This window comes from Salarias fasciatus, unplaced genomic scaffold, assembly GCF_902148845.1.
Source record: "Salarias fasciatus unplaced genomic scaffold, fSalaFa1.1, whole genome shotgun sequence".
In the NCBI taxonomy this organism is placed as follows: Eukaryota; Metazoa; Chordata; class Actinopteri; order Blenniiformes; family Blenniidae; genus Salarias; species Salarias fasciatus.
Window position 1 is genome coordinate 7,673 of NW_021941386.1, and position 22,773 is coordinate 30,445.

Here is a 22,773-nt window from a genome sequence, read left to right on the forward strand (position 1 = left end):
TCGCAAGCGTCTCTGGGTCAGGATGGCAAACATACTGGGAACATCTGCTCTGGTCAGGACGTCAATATTGGAGACACGGTCTTGCCAGCTGATGCCTAGTAGTCTGCGAAGGCAGCGTTGGCGGAAAGCGTTCAGCCGACGTTCCTGTCAGGAGTAGAGGGTCCATGCTTCGCTGCCGTATAGGAGGGTGCTCAGTACGCCGGCCTGGGAGACTCTTGTCTTGGTGTTGGTGGTTGGCATGGAGCTGTCCCAGACACGCTTCGCCAGGCGGGCCGTCGCTGTCGATGCCTTGCCGATGCGCGTGTTCAGTTCGGCATCAAGGGAAAGGTTACTAGAGATGATCGAACCCAGGTAGGTGAGCTTGTCCACCACTTCAAGGGTGTGGTCGCCGATGTTAATGCTGGGAGCACTGCTGACATCCTGGCCCATGACCTTGGTCTTTTTAAGGCTGATGGTGAGGCCAAACTCAGAGCAGGCCTCAGCAAAGCAATTTATGAGACGCTGGAGCGCTTCCTCAGTGTGGGCGACAAGACCAGCATCATCAGCAAAGAGCAGCTCCCTGATGAGAACACTCTGCACCTTGGTCTTTGCTCTGAGGCGTGCCAGGTTAAAGAGGCCTCCGTCGCTCCTGGTGTGGAGAAAGACGCCGTCTTCAGAGTCCTTGAATGCGTAGAGCAGGAGCATGGAGAGAAAGATGCCAAAAAGGGTCGGAGCAAGGACACAGCCCTGCTTCACATTGTTCTTGATCGGAAAAGGGTCTTATAATGATCCCCCGCATTGGACGACACCGTTCATGTCCTGATGGTACGACTTGATCCTGCTCGAAAGCTTGGGGGGGCATCCGGTTCGCTGGAGGAGAGCAAACAGTCCATCCCTGCTGACCAGGTCAAAAGCCTTGGTCCGGTCGATGAAGGCCAGCTACAGGGGGTCTCTGCTCCCGGGACTTCTCTTGCAACTGGCTCACAGAGAACACCAGGTCTGGTGGATCTGGCCGGTCTGAATCCACACTGCGCCTCTGGATTCACACGTTCGGCCAGTAGCTGTAATCTGCTGAGGACAACGCGGATAAAGGCTTTGCCAGCTGTGCTTAGGAGTGAGACGCCACGGTGGTTGTTACAATCGCTCCGCTCCCCCTGGTTTTTATAGAGGGTGATCATTTTGGCATCACGCATGTCCTGGGGTCCAGCCCCGTCCTCCCAGCACTGCAGCAGGAGCTCCTGAAGGGGTTTCAGGAGCCTGTCTCTTCATTTGTTCGCCTCGAGCCTTAATGACGTCGCCAGCAGCTGATTTAAGTGGGGCGGTCCTGATGGCAGTGGGGCCGAAGGCCTTCTGCATGCCTTCACACATTCACATATACATGACATATACATACTATACACACACACACACTAAACATACTGTACACACACACTATACATACTATATACACACACACTATACGTACTACACACACACACACACACACTAAACCACTATACACACACACACACACACACACACACAAATACACCAAAACACAGGGTGTGTGAGATTTATTGTGGAGATACAAATCAAATAATCACTGATTACACAACTGTATGACAACACTTCCATCATCAACAAAGTGCTAACAAGACACACACACGCACGCACGCACGTACACACACACACACACACACACACACACACACTGCTTCATTAGTGTGACTTACAAAAAGCTGTAGAAAAATACTGTAGAAGCTGTAGAAAAAACAAACAACAAAATCAACATCAACAGCAGCCACTTGGAATGTTGTGGATGTTCTCAGCAGCGGCAGGTCGTCCGCGGCAACGGCAGGTCATCCACGGCAACGGCAGGTCGTCCGCGGCAACGGCAGGTCGTCCACGGTAACGGCAGGTCGTCCACGGTAACGGCAGGTCGTCCACGGTAACGGCAGGTCGTCCAGGGCAACGGCAGTGTTTACAGCAATCTCTTCTTCACTTTTCATTTTAATTTCACATTTGACCACTGGACACGCCCAACTCTCGATAAGCCACGCCCCCTGCAGTGCCTGGCCGGCTCCTGGTGGATGTTGGTGGAGGTGCTGTTGCCGTGGCGACGGGCTGAACCTCTGCTGCTTTCCTCCTTGTAACCACGGTGAAAAAGCTTGCAAATACAGGACGAGTATGACTAGCCTAGCCTAGCATAGCCTAGCCTAGCCTAGCGCAGCGGCGCGCTCCCCTTTGAGAACATGGACTGTTATCAGTGTGCTACATTTGTGCTTGGTCATCAAGCTGGCTCTAGTCTGGCAGTTACGGGTCTGTTAGCGAGCGACAACACCTCACATCTAAAACTAGCAAACCAAACGCCTCCTGGTGGCGCCGCGGAGCTACTGCAGGGCTGGACACCCTGCAGCAGGCCTCGGGGGGGGGGCTCACCTGATGCCCCGGCTGCTGTGAAGTACAGGCACTGTGGAGTGAAGCATCATGGGAGGACAAAGACAGCGACGCTTTCTTCCAGCAAGCGTCCCTGTCTTTTTTCTGCTTGGGGGGCATCAGTGGACCAGGGGGCATCAGTGGATCAGGGGGCATCAGTGGACCAGGGGGCATCAGTGGACCAGGTACGTGTTCAGGTAGATCTGCTGCTGGATCCAGGGGGTGAAGTGGGTCACATTACTGTAGACTCCGGGTCCCAGAACCTTACTGAAGCACACACTGCCCCACGAGGTCAACCCGAACAGGGTCCAGAACCCCCCCGGACCCTCACAGACCAGGGGGCCCCCGCTGTCCCCCTGGAGACAGCAGGGACACACAACACACAGGGTTACACCTCACAACTACACACACACTACACACTGAGAACACAACACAGGCATCGTGGAAAGGTGTGTGTGTGTGTGTGTGTGTGTTTGTATGTGTGTGTGTCCGTGTGGGGTGTGTGTGTGTGTGTGTTTGTATGTGTGTGTGTGTGTGTGTGTGTGTTTGTATGTGTGTGTGTGTGTGTGTGTGTGTGTGTGTTTGTATGTGTGTGTGTGTTTGTGTGTGTGTGTGTGTGTGTGTGTGTGTGTGTGTGTGTGTGTGTGTGTGTGTGTGTGTGTGTGTGTGTGCGCGCGCGTTACCATGCACGAGTCGACTGTTCCGGCATCATATCCGGCACAAAGCATTCTGGGAGTGATGGTCTTCATGTCGAAGTAGGACTGACACTGAGACAGAGAGATGATCCGGACGGCGCCCTCCTGCAGCTTGAAGGGCACTGAAGGTCACACACACACACACACACACACACACACACACACACACACACACACACACACACACACAGAGAGAGAGAGAGAGAGAGAGAGAGAGAGAGAGAGAGAGAGAGAGAGAGAGAGAGAGAGTGAGTGAGTGAGTGAGTGTGTGTGTGTGTGTCTGTGTCTGTGTGTGTCTGTGTGTGAGTGTGTGTGAGTGTGTGTGAGCGTCGTACTGCGGTTGCCCATGTGGCCCCAGCCGGTGATGTAGCAGTAGGAGTCGGGTGTGGGCAGCTGTGAGGGGCGGGGCAAACACACAGGACGGACGTAGAGCGTCTCCTCCACCTGTGGACACACACACACACACACACACACACACACTCTCTCGTTTGTACTTCTACAGTTGTGAGGACATTCATTGACAAAATGCATCTCCTCACCCCTGACCCAGACCCTAAACCTGACCTAAACTTGACCTAAGCCTCAGTCTGACCTGACACCCCGCCCCCCCCCACCTCGGCGTCCAGCTGCACCACGCTGATGTCGTAGTCCACCACGGCCCGGTTGTAGCGGGGGTGGACGATGATGGAGCGCACCCCGCGTCTCTGGCTGTGGACGCCCGGGTGGTCCAGGTTGCTGAGTCCCAGGACCACGGTCCACAGGTCGGCCCGCTCCCTCCTGAAACGCAGGGCGGGGGACCAATCAGAGCCCGTCCCCCCGGACCCCCGCCCCCCGCCGCCGCCTCACCCCTCGAAGCAGTGGGCCACGGTCAGCGCCCAGCGCCGGGCGATCAGCACGCAGCCGCAAACATGGCCGCTCTGACCGCTCTGCAGCGAGCACTGCCAAGGCCACGCCCCCCGGCGGGACACCCGACCTCCCAGAATCCTCTTCTTCCTATGACGGTGGACGCCCACTGCTGGACGAAGACCACAGTCTGAGAGAGAGAGGGAGAGAGAGACACGGGGGGGGGGGGAGAGAGAGAGAGACCTTACCAGTCACCCCTAAATTCCACTGCGTGCGCTCCGCTCCGCTCCGGTCCGACCGCCGCAGCAAATACGTTGCTATTTTAATGACTGTAGCTGAGGCCACAGCCTGCAATGGGCTCCGTCTGGGTCCGCCCCGCCCCGCCACACTCAGCTCTGCTCCGCCCCGCCCTGCTCCGCCCCGCTCCGCCCCGCCCCGCTCCGCCCCGCCCCACCCTGCTCCGCCCCGCCCCACCCTGCTCCGCCCCGCCTTGCTCCGGTCCGCCCTGCCCCGCCCCGCTCCACCCCGCCCTGCTCCGCCCCACCCCGCCCTGCTCTGCTCCGCCCCACCCCGCCCTGCTCTGCTCCGCCCCACCCTGCTCCGCTCTGCCCTGCTCCGCCCCGCCCCGCCCCGCTCCGCCCTGCTCTGCTCCGCCCCGCCCTGCTCCGCTCTGCTCCGCCCCACCCCGCCCTGCTCCGCCCCGCCCTGCTCCGCTCTGCTCTGCTCCGCCCCGCCCCGCCCCGCTCCGCCCTGCTCTGCTCCGCCCCGCCCTGCTCTGCTCCGCCCCGCCCTGCTCTACCCTGCTCCGCCCCACCCCGCCCTGCTCCGCCCCGCCCTGCTCCGCTCTGCTCCGCCCCGCCCCGCCCCGCCCCGCTCTGCTCCGCCCCGCCCTGCTCCGCTCTGCTCCGCCCCACCCCGCCCTGCTCCGCCCCGCCCTGCTCCGCCCCGCCCTGCCCCGCCCTGCTCCGCCCCGCCCTGCTCCGCCCCGCCCCGCCCCGCCCTGCTCTGCTCCGCCCCGCCCTGCTCCGCCCTGCTCCGCCCCACCCCGCCCTGCTCTGCTCCGCCCCGCCCTGCTCTGCTCCGCCCTGCTCTGCTCCGCCCCGCCCTGCTCTACCCTGCTCCGCCCCGCCCTGCTCTGCTCCGCCCCGCCCTGCTCCGCCCTGCTCCGCCCCACCCCGCCCTGCTCTGCTCCGCCCCGCCCTGCTCTGCTCCGCCCCGCCCTGCTCTACCCTGCTCCGCCCCGCTCCACCCCGCCCCGCCCTGCTCCGCTCCGCCCCGCCCTGCTCTGCTCCGCCCCGCCCTGCTCTGCTCCGCCCCGCCCTGCTCTACCCTGCTCCGCCCCGCCCTGCTCTGCTCCGCCCCGCCCTGCTCCGCCCTGCTCTGCCCCACCCTGCCCTGCTCTGCTCCGCCCCGCCCTGCTCTGCTCCGCCCCGCCCTGCTCTGCTCCGCCCCGCCCTGCTCTACCCTGCTCCGCCCCGCTCCACCCCGCCCCGCCCTGCTCTGCTCCGCCCTGCCCTGCTCCACCCTGCTCCGCCCCGCTCCACCCCGCCCCGCCCTGCTCCGCCCCCCCCCGCCCTGCTCTGCTCCGCCCCACCCTGCTCCGCTCTGCCCTGCTCCGCCCCGCCCCGCTCCGCCCTGCTCTGCTCCGCCCCGCTCCACCCTGCTCCGCCCCGCTCCACCCCGCCCCGCCCTGCTCTGCTCCGCCCTGCCCTGCTCCACCCTGCTCCGCCCCGCTCCACCCCGCCCCGCCCTGCTCTGCTCCGCCCCGCCCTGCTCTACCCTGCTCCGCCCCGCTCCACCCCGCCCCGCCCTGCTCTGCTCCGCCCTGCCCTGCTCCACCCTGCTCCGCCCCGCTCCACCCCGCCCCGCCCTGCTCTGCTCCGCCCCGCCCTGCTCTGCTCCGCCCTGCCCTGCTCCACCCTGCTCCGCCCCGCTCCACCCCGCCCCGCCCTGCTCTGCTCCGCCCCACCCCGCCCCGCCCCGCCCTGCTCCACCCTGCTCCACCCTGCTCCGCTCTGCTCCGTCAGTCCAAAATAGAGCCAAGGTCTATTTTTCTCTCCGGTCCGGTCCGTCAGGTCTCCGTACGCATAAATTTCCACAGTTCAGATGCACCAAACAGGAAAGAGAACTCCAACAACCTCCGGCTTTATACAAAATAAAATCATTTTTTCTTTATTAAAAACTTTAAACTGTTATTTGTCCTCACATTAAGGTTCAGATATATCACGAACAGACCATACTGATTAAAATGTACACCTTAAAAAGTGGGCAAAGAAAAACTAAAACACACTTTCAAGTTTTATTTGACAAACTTCTGTTTTGCCTGTAATCAAACTATAGTCGAACGTTTCTGAATGTTCACACAGCTGCATGTACGGCCCGTTTGCAGGCTGTTGTCCATAAATTTTGTGTTTTCTACAAAATACATATTCAGGACCATGTATGCATTTTATTCTGAAAGGCCCGAATGTCAACATCCTGTCGCACGAAATTCAGCGTGTTGAAGCACAACAGCCAGGATGAAGAGACGCTGATTCTGGAAGTGGAGAATCATAACATTTTATCTGACCCCAGTCATCCTCTCTACCAGGACGTACAGAGAAAGATGGCGGTGTGGCCCAGACTGCTCAGCTTCTGGAGGTCGATGCTAAACAGCGCAGCGCTGCTCTGCTTCTCCGGCCGGCGGAACAGAGACGCAGCGGAGCGGTGGGTTCTGACAAAACGGACCGGAGCGCAGCACAGACACACGCAGTGGAATTTAGGGGTCAGTTGTCAAACAGTTTTCTTCAGGTCAACATGTGAAGGAAACTAAACATCAGATAAACACACTCATATTCATCCCTGTGCAACCACACCTGGATGTAGGGAAAGATTAAAAACGGCAACGTGAACACTCTCTCTCTCTCACACACACACACACACGCACACACACACGCGCACGCACACACACGCACACACTCACACACACACACTTACACACACACCCAGCATGCACTGCGACAGGGAGAGAAACTAGCAGACAGAGTAATGAACGAACACACTGAGAAGAAGAGGAAGTTTTACCGTCTCTGGAGCAGAAGAGAGACACTTTCTTCCTGGAATGACATGCATGGCTGCAGCACACACACACACACACACACACACACACACACACACACACACACACACACACACACACACACACAGTTATTTAAAGTTGTCAAACACCATCAGTACAGACTCACATACACTGACACACACCTCCTCTTCTCCAGCCGGCCCTGCAGCGCCGTGCCGTTCCTCTGACTCCACTCCGGATGGACGTGTAACCAACGGCGACGGCCAGGGGAGCGGGGGTCGTCAGTTACCATGGCAACATAGGAGGGGACTCTGGAGGGATGAAGAAAGCACAGTCATGAGTGTGGTGTGTGTGTATGTGTGTGTGTGTGTGCGTGTGTGTGTGTGTGTGTGTGTGTGTGTGTGTGTGTGTGTGTGTGTGCGTGCGTGTGTGTGTGTGTGTGTGTGTGTGTGTGTGTGTGTGTGTGTGTGTGTGTGTGTGTGTGTGTGTGTGTGTGTGTGTGTGTTACTGACCTTACCCTAGTCCCAGCTGCTGGCAGGTCAGGGCGCTCAGCTCGGGGTTCCACTCGTCGGCGCACACCTGGTACTCCGAGGCCGTTCTGAGCACGGTGAGCCCAGAGCTGTCCAGCGACACTGCAACAGCAACACAACAGTCAGACAACAGTCAGACAACAGTAGAAACAATGAGACAACAACAGCATGACAACAGTAAGACAACACCAGAAACAATGAGACAACAACAGCATGACAACAGTAAGACAACACCAGAAACAATGAGACAACAACAGCATGACAACAGTCAGACAACAGTAGAAACAATGAGACAACAACAGCATGACAACAGTAAGACAACACCAGAAACAATGAGACAACAACAGCATGACAACAGTAAGACAACACCAGAAACAATGAAACAACAACAGCATGACAACAGTCAGACAACAGTAGAAACAATGAGACAACAACAGCATGACAACAGTAAGACAACACCAGAAACAATGAGACAACAACAGCATGACAACAGTAAGACAACAGTAGAAACAATGAGACAACAACAGCATGACAACAGTCAGACAACAGTAGAAACAATGAGACAACAACAGCATGACAACAGTAAGACAACACCAGAAACAATGAGACAACAACAGCATGACAACAGTCAGACAACAGTAGAAACAATGAGACAACAACAGCATGACAACAGTAAGACAACACCAGAAACAATGAGACAACAACAGCATGACAACAGTAAGACAACACCAGAAACAATCGGACAGCAACAGCATGACAACAGTAAGACGATAGTGACATTGAGGCAGCTGCAGCGTCTCCTGCAGTGAGATTGTCCCATAGCCTCTGGGCAGGCGGAGAGGTTGCTGGTTCTACTCTTCATGGTGAGTGACGCGGTAGCGGCTCGCTGCCCCGGGTTGGTTTGCGTGACGACGGCTGTCGTTGCGTCAGGCGTCACAGGCGTCCCCCATCCACGTTCGAGGTCCGTCCCTCGGAGGACTTCCTGAGGGAGTTACAGCATGGGGGAACCGCACGCTCTGTCCGTCTACCCAACATGCCTCGGGGCATCTGGATGGGGCGGGCGTCACGCTGTGGCCGAACGCCGCTTTCCTTCCTAAGGCGCTGTGGAGGCCGCGCGCCGCCAGCCTGGAGGACTCCTACTGGCAGCTGCACGGCGCTCCGCCGGCTGTCCAGACATCTGACCAGCTGGGCTCTGATGAGGACTCTGCTGTCCAGCAGCGTCTGTCCCACTGGGGGGGACACCATTCTACATTCCTATTGGGCCGCAGGCCGGCCTCCGCCCCAGGCTGTGCACTGCCTCTCCAGCAGGGCGGGGTCTACGTCAGGGGCCGCCCTGTAGGGGGCGCCCCTGGATGAGCTGTGTGCTGCCACCTGCTGGACGACGCCTGGCACCGTCTCCAGGTTCTACAGCAGGGGTCTGCAACTGGCGGCCCGCGGGCCGAATCCGGCCGAGTCTGGAATCCCAAACTTAAAGGGGTTCCTGGGTCACCCAGGGGTCACCCAGAGGTCACCCAGGGGTCACGACTGGATGTTGTTGGTTTACGGACTCGAGCTGCACATGGTGAAGGGAACATGCCAGAGCTTTAAGCTCCGCCTCTGGCGGTCATCCGGGATTCAACAACAATAACGAAACAGTAGTAACAATCAGACAGCAACAACAACTGTATCACAACAGCAACAACGAGGGAACAACAGTATCAAAACAACAATAGGACAACAAGCGTACCATTGCAATAACAACAATAATATCACAACACAACATCAGTACACTACAGCGAGAGACAAACTACAACAGTAACTTTGAGTTGAAACAAATGTAAGAAAACGACAATAGGACAACAACCACACATCAATAATAGCAATAAGTAAACAAAACAAACAAAAACAGCAGAATCACAACAACAACAACAACAACAACCAGAAAACAACGTCATCACAGCTACAATAAGACTCAGAACAACAATAACAGCTGGACAGAAAAGGTATCATAACAGTGATCATGAATAACAGTATCACGATAATCACAATCAGACAACTACAGTGTCACAACAACAACACCAAGACAACAGTATCACAACAGTCACAAGAAGAAAAGAGCACTGTCAAAACAACAATAAGACAACGACGAGACAGCAACAGTATCAGAAGAACATCACAATGTCACGACAACAACAGCACCATATCAACCCTATGCGATCTTTTTAAAAATCAAAGACGTGTGTGTGTGTGTGTGTGTGTGTGTGTGTGTGTGTGTGTGTGTGTGTGTGTGTGTGTGTGCGTGTGTGTGCGTGTGTGTGTGTGTGTGTGTATTCCTACCACAGTTCCACTCATCAGAGCTGTCGGAGCAGTGTTTCCTTCCATCGCACCACAGAGTTCGATGGACACACTGATGGTTGTTACAGGAGACCTCATTATCTCTACACACAGCTGAGGACACACACACACACACACACACACACACACACACACACACACACACACACACACACACACACACACACACACACACAGTCGGAGTCAGTTGAGATGGAACATATCTTTTGTCTAATTGGCAAAAATGCAGTAATGATCAGGAACCGGGACCGGTCCTCTGGGAGAACAGGACACTTCCTGTCCCCAGACTTTCTGTCTGGGGACAGGAAGTGTCTGGGGACAGGGAGTCTGGGGACAGGAAGTCTGGAGACAGGAAGTGTCTGGGGACGGGGAGTCTGGGGACAGGAAGTCTGGAGACAGGAAGTGTCTGGGGACGGGGAGTCTGGGGACAGGAAGTGTCTGGAGACAGGAAGTGTCTGGGGACAGGAAGTCTGGAGACAGGAAGTGTCTGGAGACAGGAAGTGTCTGGGGACAGGAAGTCTGGAGACAGCTCCTGCTCCTCTCTTGTCTCTGCTCCTCACACACATTTGTACTTCTATCGTTGTGAGGACACTCACTGACATAATGCATCGCCTAGCCCCTAAAACCTGACCCAGACCCAGACCTGAACCTGACGTGAACCTGACCTGAACCTGACCTGAACCTGACCTGAACCTGACCTGAACCTGACCTGAACCTGACCAAAGCCTAATTCTAACCCCAACCCAATAAATCAAGTCTTAACCCTCCAAAAGGTCTGGAGAAAACTGAGGACCAGCAAAAGTGTTGGTAAAAAGGAATTCTGGTCCTCAGATACGAGTATCTACAAGAACACACACACACACACACACACACACACACACACACACACACACACACACACAGGTTCGTATTTCTATCCTCGTGGGGACCTTCCATTGACTCCCATTCATGTCTAACCCCTGACCCTGACCCTAACCCAGACCACCACACAGCCTGACCCTGAAGAAATGTTTTTTCAGTAACAACAACATGGTGAAGAGAACACTGTTTCCCTCATTAGGACCGGAAGAAGGTCCACACGGCACATCGAGCAGGTTTGCAGGTTTTCCTATCCTTGTGGGGACATTTGGTCCCCACAATGATAGGAAAATGAGTACACACACACACACACACACACACAGAGTCAGGTGGACTCACAGCAGTTGGCCTCGTCCACCAGCAGGGGGCAGTCTGGGAAGCCATCACAGATCATACTGGTCTGGATGCAGACTGAACTGCCGGGACACTCCCAGAGAGCACGCTCCGAGCAGCCTGCACACACACACACACACACACTGTCAGCTGGACACTCCCAGAGAGCACGCTCCGAGCAGCCTGCACACACACACACACGCACACACACACACCGCAGTGGTCCTCGTCGCTGCGGTCGTCGCAGTCCGGGTGTCCGTCACAGCGTTTGGTTGCCAGGACGCAGCGACCCGACCGGCACTTGAAGTGGCTGGGTGAGCATTCTGTCTCCATGGCAACAAGAGGACAGCAGGCGTAAGGGGAGCGCCGGAGACACCGCGGGGACGGCACGCCGCGGGGACGGCACGCCGCGGGAACGGCACGCCGCACGCCGCGGCGGCTCTTACCGTCCACGCCGTCCTCGGGCAGCAGGCACGACGCGTCCCCGCCGTCCTCCGGGAACTGGACGCAGTCCGAGTCCTCCGGCCACTGCAGTCCCACGATGCCGAGCACCGACTCACACTTCTCCTTCGCAGTCCGGCACAGAGACCTGGGGTCAAAGGTCACGATCAGATAAACCCACCGCTCGATGGGTCAGCCCAGGCTGACCGGACTAACCTGCTGAGACAGACTAGTCTCTGACCTGCAGGGCACATGGTCTACAGGTTAACTAGTCTATAACCTGCAGTGCACCTACGTTAAAGGTTAACTAGTCTCTGACCTGCAGTGCACCTACGTTAAAGGTTAACTAGTCTCTGACCTGCAATGCACCTACGTTAAAGGTTAACTAGTCTCGGACCTGCAATGTACCTGGGTTAAAGGTTAACTAGTCTCTGACCTGCAGTGTACCTGGGTTAAAGGTTAACTAGTCTCTGACCTGCAGTGTACCTGGGTTAAAGGTTAACTAGTCTCTGACCTGCAGTGTACCTGGATTAAAGGTTAACTAGTCTCTGACCTGCAGTGCACCTACGTTAAAAGTTAACTAGTCTCGGACCTGAAGTGTACCTGGATTAAAGGTTAACTAGTCTCTGACCTGCAATGCACCTACGTTAAAGGTTAACTAGTCTCGGACCTGCAATGTACCTGGGTTAAAGGTTAACTAGTCTCTGACCTGCAGTGTACCTGGGTTAAAGGTTAACTAGTCTCTGACCTGCAGTGTACCTGGATTAAAGGTTAACTAGTCTCTGACCTGCAGTGCACCTATGTTAAAGGTTAACTAGTCTCGGATCTGCAGTGCACCTACGTTAAAGGTTAACTAGTCTCGGACCTGCAGTGCACCTGGGTTAAAGGTTAACTAGTCTCTGACCTGCAGTGTACCTGGATTAAAGGTTAACTAGTCTCTGACCTGCAGTGTACCTGGGTTAAAGGTTAACTAGTCTCTGACCTGCAGTGCACCTGGGTTAAAGGTTAACTAGTCTCTGACCTGCAGTGTACCTGGATTAAAGGTTAACTAGTCTCTGACCTGCAGTGCACCTACGTTAAAGGTTAACTAGTCTCTGACCTGCAATGCACCTACGTTAAAGGTTAACTAGTCTCGGACCTGCAATGTACCTGGGTTAAAGGTTAACTAGTCTCTGACCTGCAGTGTACCTGGGTTAAAGGTTAACTAGTCTCTGACCTGCAGTGTACCTGGATTAAAGGTTAACTAGTCTCGGACCTGCAGTGCACCTACGTTAAAGGTTAACTAGTCTCGGACCTGCAGTGCAAGTACGTTAAAGGTTAACTAGTCTCTGACCTGCAATGCACCTACGTTAAAGGTTAACTAGTCTCTGACCTGCAGTGTACCTGGATTAAAGGTTAACTAGTCTCTGACCTGCAGTGTACCTACGTTAAAGGTTAACTAGTCTCTGACCTGCAGTGCACCTGGATTAAAGGTTAACTAGTCTCGGACCTGCAGTGTACTTGGATTAAACGTTAACTAGTCTCTGACCTGCAGTGCACCTGGATTAAAGGTTAACTAGTCTCGGACCTGCAGTGTACTTGGATTAAAGGTTAACTAGTCTCTGACCTGCAGTGCACCTGGATTAAAGGTTAACTAGTCTATAACCTGCAGTGTACTTGGATTAAAGGTTAACTAGTCTCTGACCTGCAGTGTACCTGGGTTAAAGGTTAACTAGTCTCTGACCTGCAGTGCACCTGGGTTAAAGGTTAACTAGTCTCTGACCTGCAGTGTACCTGGGTTAAAGGTTAACTAGTCTCTGACCTGCAGTGTACCTGGATTAAAGGTTAACTAGTCTCTGACCTGCAGTGCACCTACGTTAAAAGTTAACTAGTCTCGGACCTGAAGTGTACCTGGATTAAAGGTTAACTAGTCTCTGACCTGCAGTGTACCTGGATTAAAGGTTAACTAGTCTCTGACCTGCAGTGCACCTACGTTAAAGGTTAACTAGTCTCTGACCTGCAATGCACCTACGTTAAAGGTTAACTAGTCTCGGACCTGCAATGTACCTGGGTTAAAGGTTAACTAGTCTCTGACCTGCAGTGTACCTGGGTTAAAGGTTAACTAGTCTCTGACCTGCAGTGTACCTGGATTAAAGGTTAACTAGTCTCGGACCTGCAGTGCACCTACGTTAAAGGTTAACTAGTCTCGGACCTGCAGTGCAAGTACGTTAAAGGTTAACTAGTCTCTGACCTGCAATGCACCTACGTTAAAGGTTAACTAGTCTCTGACCTGCAGTGCACCTACGTTAAAGGTTAACTAGTCTCTGACCTGCAGTGTACCTACGTTAAAGGTTAACTAGTCTCTGACCTGCAGTGCACCTACGTTAAAGGTTAACTAGTCTCGGACCTGCAGTGCAAGTACGTTAAAGGTTAACTAGTCTCTGACCTGCAATGCACCTACGTTAAAGGTTAACTAGTCTCTGACCTGCAGTGTACCTGGATTAAAGGTTAACTAGTCTCTGACCTGCAGTGTACCTACGTTAAAGGTTAACTAGTCTCTGACCTGCAGTGCACCTGGATTAAAGGTTAACTAGTCTCGGACCTGCAGTGTACTTGGATTAAACGTTAACTAGTCTCTGACCTGCAGTGCACCTGGATTAAAGGTTAACTAGTCTCGGACCTGCAGTGTACTTGGATTAAACGTTAACTAGTCTCTGACCTGCAGTGCACCTGGATTAAAGGTTAACTAGTCTCGGACCTGCAGTGTACTTGGATTAAAGGTTAACTAGTCTCTGACCTGCAGTGCACCTGGATTAAAGGTTAACTAGTCTATAACCTGCAGTGTACTTGGATTAAAGGTTAACTAGTCTCTGACCTGCAGTGTACCTGGGTTAAAGGTTAACTAGTCTCTGACCTGCAGTGCACCTGGGTTAAAGGTTAACTAGTCTCTGACCTGCAGTGTACCTGGGTTAAAGGTTAACTAGTCTCTGACCTGCAGTGTACCTGGATTAAAGGTTAACTAGTCTCTGACCTGCAGTGCACCTACGTTAAAAGTTAACTAGTCTCGGACCTGAAGTGTACCTGGATTAAAGGTTAACTAGTCTCTGACCTGCAGTGTACCTGGATTAAAGGTTAACTAGTCTCTGACCTGCAGTGCACCTACGTTAAAGGTTAACTAGTCTCTGACCTGCAATGCACCTACGTTAAAGGTTAACTAGTCTCGGACCTGCAATGTACCTGGGTTAAAGGTTAACTAGTCTCTGACCTGCAGTGTACCTGGGTTAAAGGTTAACTAGTCTCTGACCTGCAGTGTACCTGGATTAAAGGTTAACTAGTCTCGGACCTGCAGTGCACCTACGTTAAAGGTTAACTAGTCTCGGACCTGCAGTGCAAGTACGTTAAAGGTTAACTAGTCTCTGACCTGCAATGCACCTACGTTAAAGGTTAACTAGTCTCTGACCTGCAGTGCACCTACGTTAAAGGTTAACTAGTCTCTGACCTGCAGTGTACCTACGTTAAAGGTTAACTAGTCTCTGACCTGCAGTGCACCTGGATTAAAGGTTAACTAGTCTCGGACCTGCAGTGTACTTGGATTAAAGGTTAACTAGTCTCTGACCTGCAGTGTACCTGGGTTAAAGGTTAACTAGTCTCTGACCTGCAGTGCACCTGGGTTAAAGGTTAACTAGTCTCGGACCTGCAGTGTGCTTGGATTAAAGGTTAACTAGTCTCTGACCTGCAGTGTACCTGGATTAAAGGTTAACTAGTCTCTGACCTGCAGTGTACCTGGGTTAAAGGTTAACTAGTCTCTGACCTGCAGTGCACCTACGTTAAAGGTTAACTAGTCTCTGACCTGCAGTGTACCTACGTTAAAGGTTAACTAGTCTCTGACCTGCAGTGCACCTGGATTAAAGCTTAACTCGTCTCTGACCTGCAGTGTATCTGGGTTAAAGGTTAACTAGTCTCGGACCTGCAGTGTACTTGGATTAAAGGTTAACTAGTCTCTGACCTGCAGTGCACCTGGGTTAAAGGTTAACTAGTCTCGGACCTGCAGTGTACTTGGATTAAAGGTTAACTAGTCTCTGACCTGCAGTGTACCTGGTTTAAAGGTTAACTAGTCTCTGACCTGCAGTGCACCTGGGTTAAAGGTTAACTAGTCTCGGACCTGCAGTGTGCTTGGATTAAAGGTTAACTAGTCTCTGACCTGCAGTGTACCTGGATTAAAGGTTAACTAGTCTCTGACCTGCAGTGCACCTACGTTAAAGGTTAACTAGTCTCTGACCTGCAGTGCACCTACGTTAAAGGTTAACTAGTCTCTGACCTGCAGTGCACCTGGATTAAAGGTTAACTAGACTCTGACTTGCAGTGTACCTGGGTTAAAGGTTAACTAGTCTCGGACCTGCAGTGTACTTGGATTAAAGGTTAACTAGTCTCTGACCTGCAGTGCACCTACGTTAAAGGTTAACTAGTCTCGGACCTGCAGTGCAAGTACGTTAAAGGTTAACTAGTCTCTGACCTGCAATGCACCTACGTTAAAAGTTAACTAGTCTCTGACCTGCAGTGCACCTACATTAAAGGTTAACTAGTCTCTGACCTGCAGTGTACCTGGATTAAAGGTTAACTAGTCTCGGACCTGCAGTGCACCTACGTTAAAGGTTAACTAGTCTCTGACCTGCAATGCACCTACGTTAAAGGTTAACTAGTCTCTGACCTGCAGTGCACCTACGTTAAAGGTTAACTAGTCTCTGACCTGCAGTGTACCTACGTTAAAGGTTAACTAGTCTCTGACCTGCAGTGCACCTGGATTAAAGCTTAACTAGTCTCGGACCTGCAGTGTACTTGGATTAAAGGTTAACTAGTCTCTGACCTGCAGTGCACCTGGATTAAAGGTTAACTAGTCTCGGACCTGCAGTGTATCTGGGTTAAAGGTTAACTAGTCTCTGACCTGCAGTGCACCTGGGTTAAAGGTTAACTAGTCTCGGACCTGCAGTGTACTTGGATTAAAGGTTAACTAGTCTCTGACCTGCAGTGTACCTGGGTTAAAGGTTAACTAGTCTCTGACCTGCAGTGCACCTGGGTTAAAGGTTAACTAGTCTCGGACCTGCAGTGTGCTTGGATTAAAGGTTAACTAGTCTCTGACCTGCAGTGTACCTGGATTAAAGGTTAACTAGTCTCTGACCTGCAGTGTACCTGGGTTAAAGGTTAACTAGTCTCTGACCTGCAGTGCACCTACGTTAAAGGTTAACTAGTCTCTGACCTGCAGTGCACCTACGTTAAAGGTTAACTAGTCTCTGACCTGCAGTGCACCTGGATTAAAGGTTAACTAGTCTCTGACTTGCAGTGTACCTGGGTTAAAGGTTAACTAGTCTCGGACCTGCAGTGTACTTGGATTAAAGGTTAACTAGTCTCGGACCTGCAGTGCACCTGGGTTAAAGGTTAACTAGTCTCGGACCTGCAGTGAACTTGGATTAAAGGTTAACTAGTCTCTGACCTGCAGGGCGGGACCCTCTGCAGGGTCAGCGGGTCACACTTGGGCACCAGCAGGGTGCAGGCGTAGAACATGAGGAACTGGTAGCAGCCGGTCTGGACCAGGGCCGGGAACAGCGAGGACTCCCAGGACACGGCGCTCTCCCTCTGGGACTGGTGGCCCAGGTAGTTGGGGTAGCTGGTCAGGTTGTAGGGCAGGTTCATGCACAGCTCCAGGCTGATGGGCTCACAGGCGGCTGGACACACAGACCAGGGTCAGGACCAGGTCCCGGAGACACGGCCAGGACCTGGTCCCTGTCTCGGCTCCGCCCCCTGCTGGAGACTCACTGCAGTTGTTTCTCAGGTTGCAGGTGGAGCCTCCTCCTCCGCAGGATGACTGACAGGAGGCGGAGCTACAGTCCAGCTGACCGGGGACACACACACCCCGAGCTGGAGAACACACACACACACACACACACACACACACACACACACACACACACACACACACACACACACACACACACACACACACACATACACACACACACACACACACACACACACACACACACACACACACAGAGTTGAGGTTGTTTCTTCAATCTTCATTTATCCCACTGAGTGATCTGATCTCAATAAACACCACAAAACACAATAAAAACACACTCATGTTGTCAGTTGGATTGTGTGTGTGTGTGTGTGTGTGTGTGTCTCACTCTGCTCTCGGTTGCAGTGCTCTTCATCACTGCCATCCTTACAGTCATCCTCACCGTCGCAGTGGAAGGCCAGAGGGATGCACTGACCGTTCCTGCACTCCAGGAGACCCTGGCTTCTACAGGCTGCACACACACACACACACACACACACACACACACACACACACACACACACACACACACACACACACACACACACGGGTGAGACAGGACGGCGCTGTCGACGGCGTTGCCACGGCGCCGCAGTGACTTACAGCAGTTGAACTCGTCGCTCTTGTCCAGGCAGTCGTGGTCTCCGTCACACAGCCAGTCTGAGGACACACAGCGTCCGTCCCCACAGCGGTGCTCCCGGGACGGCTCACACACTGTCCACACGCACACACACACCCAGCGGCACTCTGCTGGATCCTTGCTGATTCTAGTGTGTCTGTGTGAGTGTGTGTGTGTGTGTGTGTGTGTGTGTGTGTGTCTCACCACAGTCGAGTTCGTCACTAAGGTCACCGCAGTCATCATACCCGTCACACACCAGAGAGGGTGACAGACAGCGACCTGTGCTGCAGCGAAACTCTGCATCTGTACAAACTACACACACACACACACACACACACACTTTCAAAACCTGAACCTTTCCCCCTCATCCAATTTAAAGTCACCGATAAAAACATCATCAATGAAAACCTTTATGCAGTGTGTGTGTGTGTGTGTGCGTGTGTGTGTGTGTGTGTGTGTGTGCGTGTGTGTGTGTGTGTGTGTGCGCTCACCGCAGTGTGTCTCGTCGCTCCAGTCGTCACAGTCATTGAAGCCGTTACACACCAGCTTCTGGGAGACACACAGTCCTGATGCACACAGGAAGCTGTCCGTCCCTCCACACACAGCTACCGACCAATCAGAGACAGCGCAGCTGTGACATCACCATCTGCTTCTCTGAACCAATGACAACCAGGTGTGTGTGTCAGTCAGCACTCACAGGACTTCCCTTTCATCTGCCTCGGTGAGTAGCAGACCGGAGGAGGCGATGAAGATGAGGATGATGAAGGTGATGAAGATGGCACGGTGTTGTTGAACTGAGAACATCGCAGGAAGTCGGGCCAGGAGGCGTTGAACATCTGGAGAACTGGCTCACAACCTTCTCTGGCAGCTTCACAGAAGGACGCACAGGGCAGCACCACACGCCTACACACACACACACAGACACACACACACACACACACACACACACACACACACACACACACAGGGTTATACTGTAAATCCTCTTACAGCAGCCGGGGCTTTGATTTCTCTCAGCTGTAGCTGCTCCAGGCTCTTAATGGAAGGAGGCATGTATAAGAGAGAGGCTTGTATTTAAACATTTTCAAAAAGAGCAGGGAGATCTTTTGTGTCGATTTGAACCCAGTAAAAAATTTACTGAGCTCATTTATTTTTTCAATCGATGTGAAAAAATGAAATCTCAACATGGAGTTTAATGTTTTCTGTCCCTCCGCCATTTTTGCCAGACGTGTGTAATACACACAGTGGCCACACCAGGAGGACTGGCGCTGTAGCACAGACTACTGTCAGTACAGCACTGCAGCGCCTCTCAGAGAAAAAGAAAAAAAAAAAAAAGCCGGCTTGTATTTGGAGGCAGCTTTTATGAGATTTCTTCAAAGACGCACCAGGCATTAAAGGAGACGGGCTTTTCATGGAGTACAGGTCATTATTAGAGGATTCACGGTATCTCAGAAACAACACTAAGTTCAACATGGAGTTCCACAGATCAGTCTGCCTACAGTCGTCCTACAGTCTAAAAACAGTCTGCCTACAGTCTACCAACAATCTGCCGACAGTCTGCGTACAGTTTACCAACAATCTGCCTGCAGTTATCCTACAGTCTAAAAACAGTCTGTCTGCAGTCGTCCTACAGTCTAAAAACAGTCTGCCTGCAGTCTACCTACAATCTGCATACAGTCATCCAACAGTCTGCCTACAGTCGTTCTGCAGTCTGCTTACAGTCTACCCACAGTCTGCCTACAGTCTACCATCAATCTGCCTACAGTCGTCCTACAGTCTGCTTACATTCTACCAATAATCTGCCTACAGTCATCTAACAGTCTGCTTACAGTCTGCCTACAGTCGTCTAAGAGTCTGCCTACAGTCTGCTTACAGTCTGTCTACAATCGTCCTACAGTCTAAAAACAGTCTGCCTACAGTCTAACAACAAACTGCGTACAGTTGTCCAACAGTCTGCCTACAGTCATTCTGCAGTCTGCTTACAGTCTACCATCAATCTGCATACAGTCGTCCTACAGTCTACCAACAATCTGCAAACAGTCATCCTACAGTCTACCAACAATCTGCCTACAGTCGTCCAACAGTCTGCCTACAGTGGTCATACAGTCTGCCTACAGTGTACCAACAATCTGCTTACATTCATCCTACAGTCTACCAACAATCTGCCTACAGTCGTCCAACAGTCTGTCTACAGTCGTCTAACAGTCTGCTTACAGTCTGCCTACAGCCGTCCAAGAGTCTGCCTACAGTCTGTCTACAATCGTCCTACAGTCTAAAAAGTCTGCCTACAGTCTGTCTACAATCGTCCTACAGTCTAAAAAGTCTGCCTACAGTCTACCAACAGTATTCTTATAGTTGTCCAACAGTCTGCCTACAGTTGTCCTACAGTCTGCTTACAGTCTACCCACAGTCTGCCTACAGTTGTCCTACAGACTGCTTACAGTCTGTCTACATTCGTCCTACAGTCTGCCTACATTTGTCCTACAGTCTGCTTAGTCTACCAACAGTCTGCCTACAGTCGTCTAACAGTCTGCTTACAGTCTGCCTACAGTCGTCCAAGAGTCTACCAACAGTCTACTTACAGTCGTCCTACAGTCCTCATACAGTCTACCAACAGTCTGTCTACAGTCTGCCTACAGTCGTCCTACAGTCCTGTGCTGTAGTTCCTGTCCGGTGCTCAGCTTTCTTCCAGATTCTCCCCAGATGTTTGTGACTTCACTTCCTGGTCTGAGCACCAATAGAAAGGCAGAGCTGCTGAGGCTCCGCCTCTATAGTCTCCAGTGGCGGACCGTGCATTTCACACTAAGGCCTTCAGAACAGATCCGCCTGAACCAATCCACCTCTCAATTACTATTTTATGTCTATAAAAAACTCTTATCATGCAGATATGCACATAAAGAGTTGTTGCACAGCAGATAGATACTTGTGCAGCCAGAATAAATCTGTGCACATACAATGAGCATCAACAACTTAACAAAACAGCAATATTATTCAGGAAAAGAGGAACATTTTACTCACCAAAATCCCGATTATTTGTAAACAAAATCCATCCTCCTTTCCTTCCTCAAAAAGAGTTCAACTGCTCTGTCATATAGATTATCCGTGTTTCAGTTCCATAAAGCCAGGGCTGAAAGTCCAGCTGTCCTGTGGGATTTCTGGCATAAGTTTTATTTCTCTTCAGGTCTTCTTCTTCTTCTTCTTCTTCTTCTTTGGAATAATTGAGGTAGGCGACCAACAACTTAGGTGCATAGCGCCCCCTACTGTATCTCTTGGTGAATGTAAATCAGAGGGCCTGGATCTGCTGTTGTTAGAAGCTAGAAGGCGCTGAGTCGCCAACTCGAAATCTGATTGGTTGAAGCAGCTGTCTGTTTGACGCTTCACTTTACTTCACTGCGCCATCAGAACGGACAGTGAAGGCCTCAGGCAGATTTCTTTGACCCTAGCAACAGATGATGCCTGAAATCTGATTGGTTAAATGATTTAATATGAAAAAAAACATGTCTGGAAGCAGCGCGACCACGGGAGAACTATGAAAGGAACCGGAACATACCGTTTGGAATCATTTAGTAAGTATTTATGGACAAAATATAATTTACATCAGTCTGTAATTCAGATACTTTTTAGGCCAGCAGAGAAGGCTTTGCAGGCCCTGACGGCCCACCACTGATAGTCTCCCCGTTACAGTTTTCTTCTGGTGTGTGTGTTGTTTTTGAAAATGACGTGTGTGTGTGTGTGTGTGTGTGTGTGTGTGTGTGTGTGTGTGTGTGTGTGCGTGTGTGTGTGCGTGCGTGTGTGTGCGTCCGTCACCTGTCCTGAACGCCGTCAGCAGACACACACTCCGGCAGCGCCAGCGAGCAGCCGAACAGCAGGATGTGTCTGTAGCAGGAGAGCCTGCTGAGGTAGCTGAAGAACCTGCAAGACACAGCAGTGTGTGTGTGTGTGTGTGTGTGTGTGTGTGTGTGTGTGTGTGTGTGTGTGTGTGTGTGTACCTGAGCAGCATGTCCACCTCGGAGCTCCTCACCACGGCAGCAGAGGACGCCAGCCAGGTGTGGTTGTACGGCAGCATGTGACACTGTGGCTCAGTGATCAGCTGGCAGGCTGCACACACACAGGTCACACTGCTGGGAATCGAACACACTCGCCCGGACGTGAGCCCTCCGGGCGGCTCGGCGCGTACCTGTGTCAGGCGAGCCGGTGGTGGCGAGAGGAATGACGCCAGTCAGCGATGTCACGGAGTTCAGCCAATCCGGTGGCTGGGTGGAGGGACCGGAGGTGGGCGGAGCCGGAGAGGAGCGCACGGCCTGCTGGGAGACGCCGTCCAGCGCAGGGGAGGACGAGGAGGACGGAGAAGACACGGACAATGTGGAGGAGGGGGAGGAGGGGCTGCTTGTGCCGTTTCCATAGTAACCGAGTTCGCTGGAAGCAAAGGGCTCGGGGGAGGGGAGGGGACTTCCAAAGAACCCTGCAGCCAATCAGAGTGAGGCACAGGAAGACAGGTCACTCCGTCCCCCTCTGGCTGAGAGTGTCTGTCTCCACCCTGAATCTCCACCTGCCTGTCTCCACCTGTCAGCCTCCACCTGTCAGTCCCCTCCTGTCTGCCTGCCCCCGTCTCCGCCCGTCTCCCCCCGTCTCCGCCCGTCTCCTCATCTCCCCCCGTCTCCCCGTCTCCCCATCTCCCCCCATCTCCCCCCGTCTCCGCCCGTCTCCTCATCTCCCCCCGTCTCCCCCGTCTCCCCCGTCTCCGCCCGTCTCCCGCCCGTCTCCCCGTCTCCCCATCTCCCCCGTCTCCCCCCGTCTCCGCCCGTCTCCGCCCATCTCCCATCTCCCCCCGTCTCCGCCCGTCTCCCCGTCCCCCC

General features: G+C 53.1%; 1 protein-coding gene across 1 annotated transcript; it reads right to left on the minus strand.

The window, feature by feature from the left end:
- Positions 1-1,517: 1,517 nt before the first annotated feature.
- corin (corin, serine peptidase) lies at positions 1,518-22,380 on the minus strand (the record flags this gene model as incomplete). The annotated part of the gene is made up of 22 exons (XM_030087432.1): positions 1,518-2,750; positions 3,078-3,211; positions 3,425-3,533; positions 3,704-3,866; positions 3,936-4,122; positions 6,996-7,045; positions 7,173-7,301; positions 7,508-7,622; positions 9,837-9,947; positions 11,052-11,165; positions 11,261-11,368; positions 11,492-11,634; positions 16,954-17,185; positions 17,277-17,378; positions 17,648-17,770; positions 17,902-18,012; positions 18,122-18,229; positions 18,409-18,522; positions 18,615-18,820; positions 21,725-21,829; positions 21,907-22,015; positions 22,095-22,380. Coding segments are annotated over 22 exons (3,042 nt in total), but the record flags the coding sequence as incomplete, so codon positions are not given.
- Between the last annotated feature and the right edge of the window lie 393 nt (positions 22,381-22,773).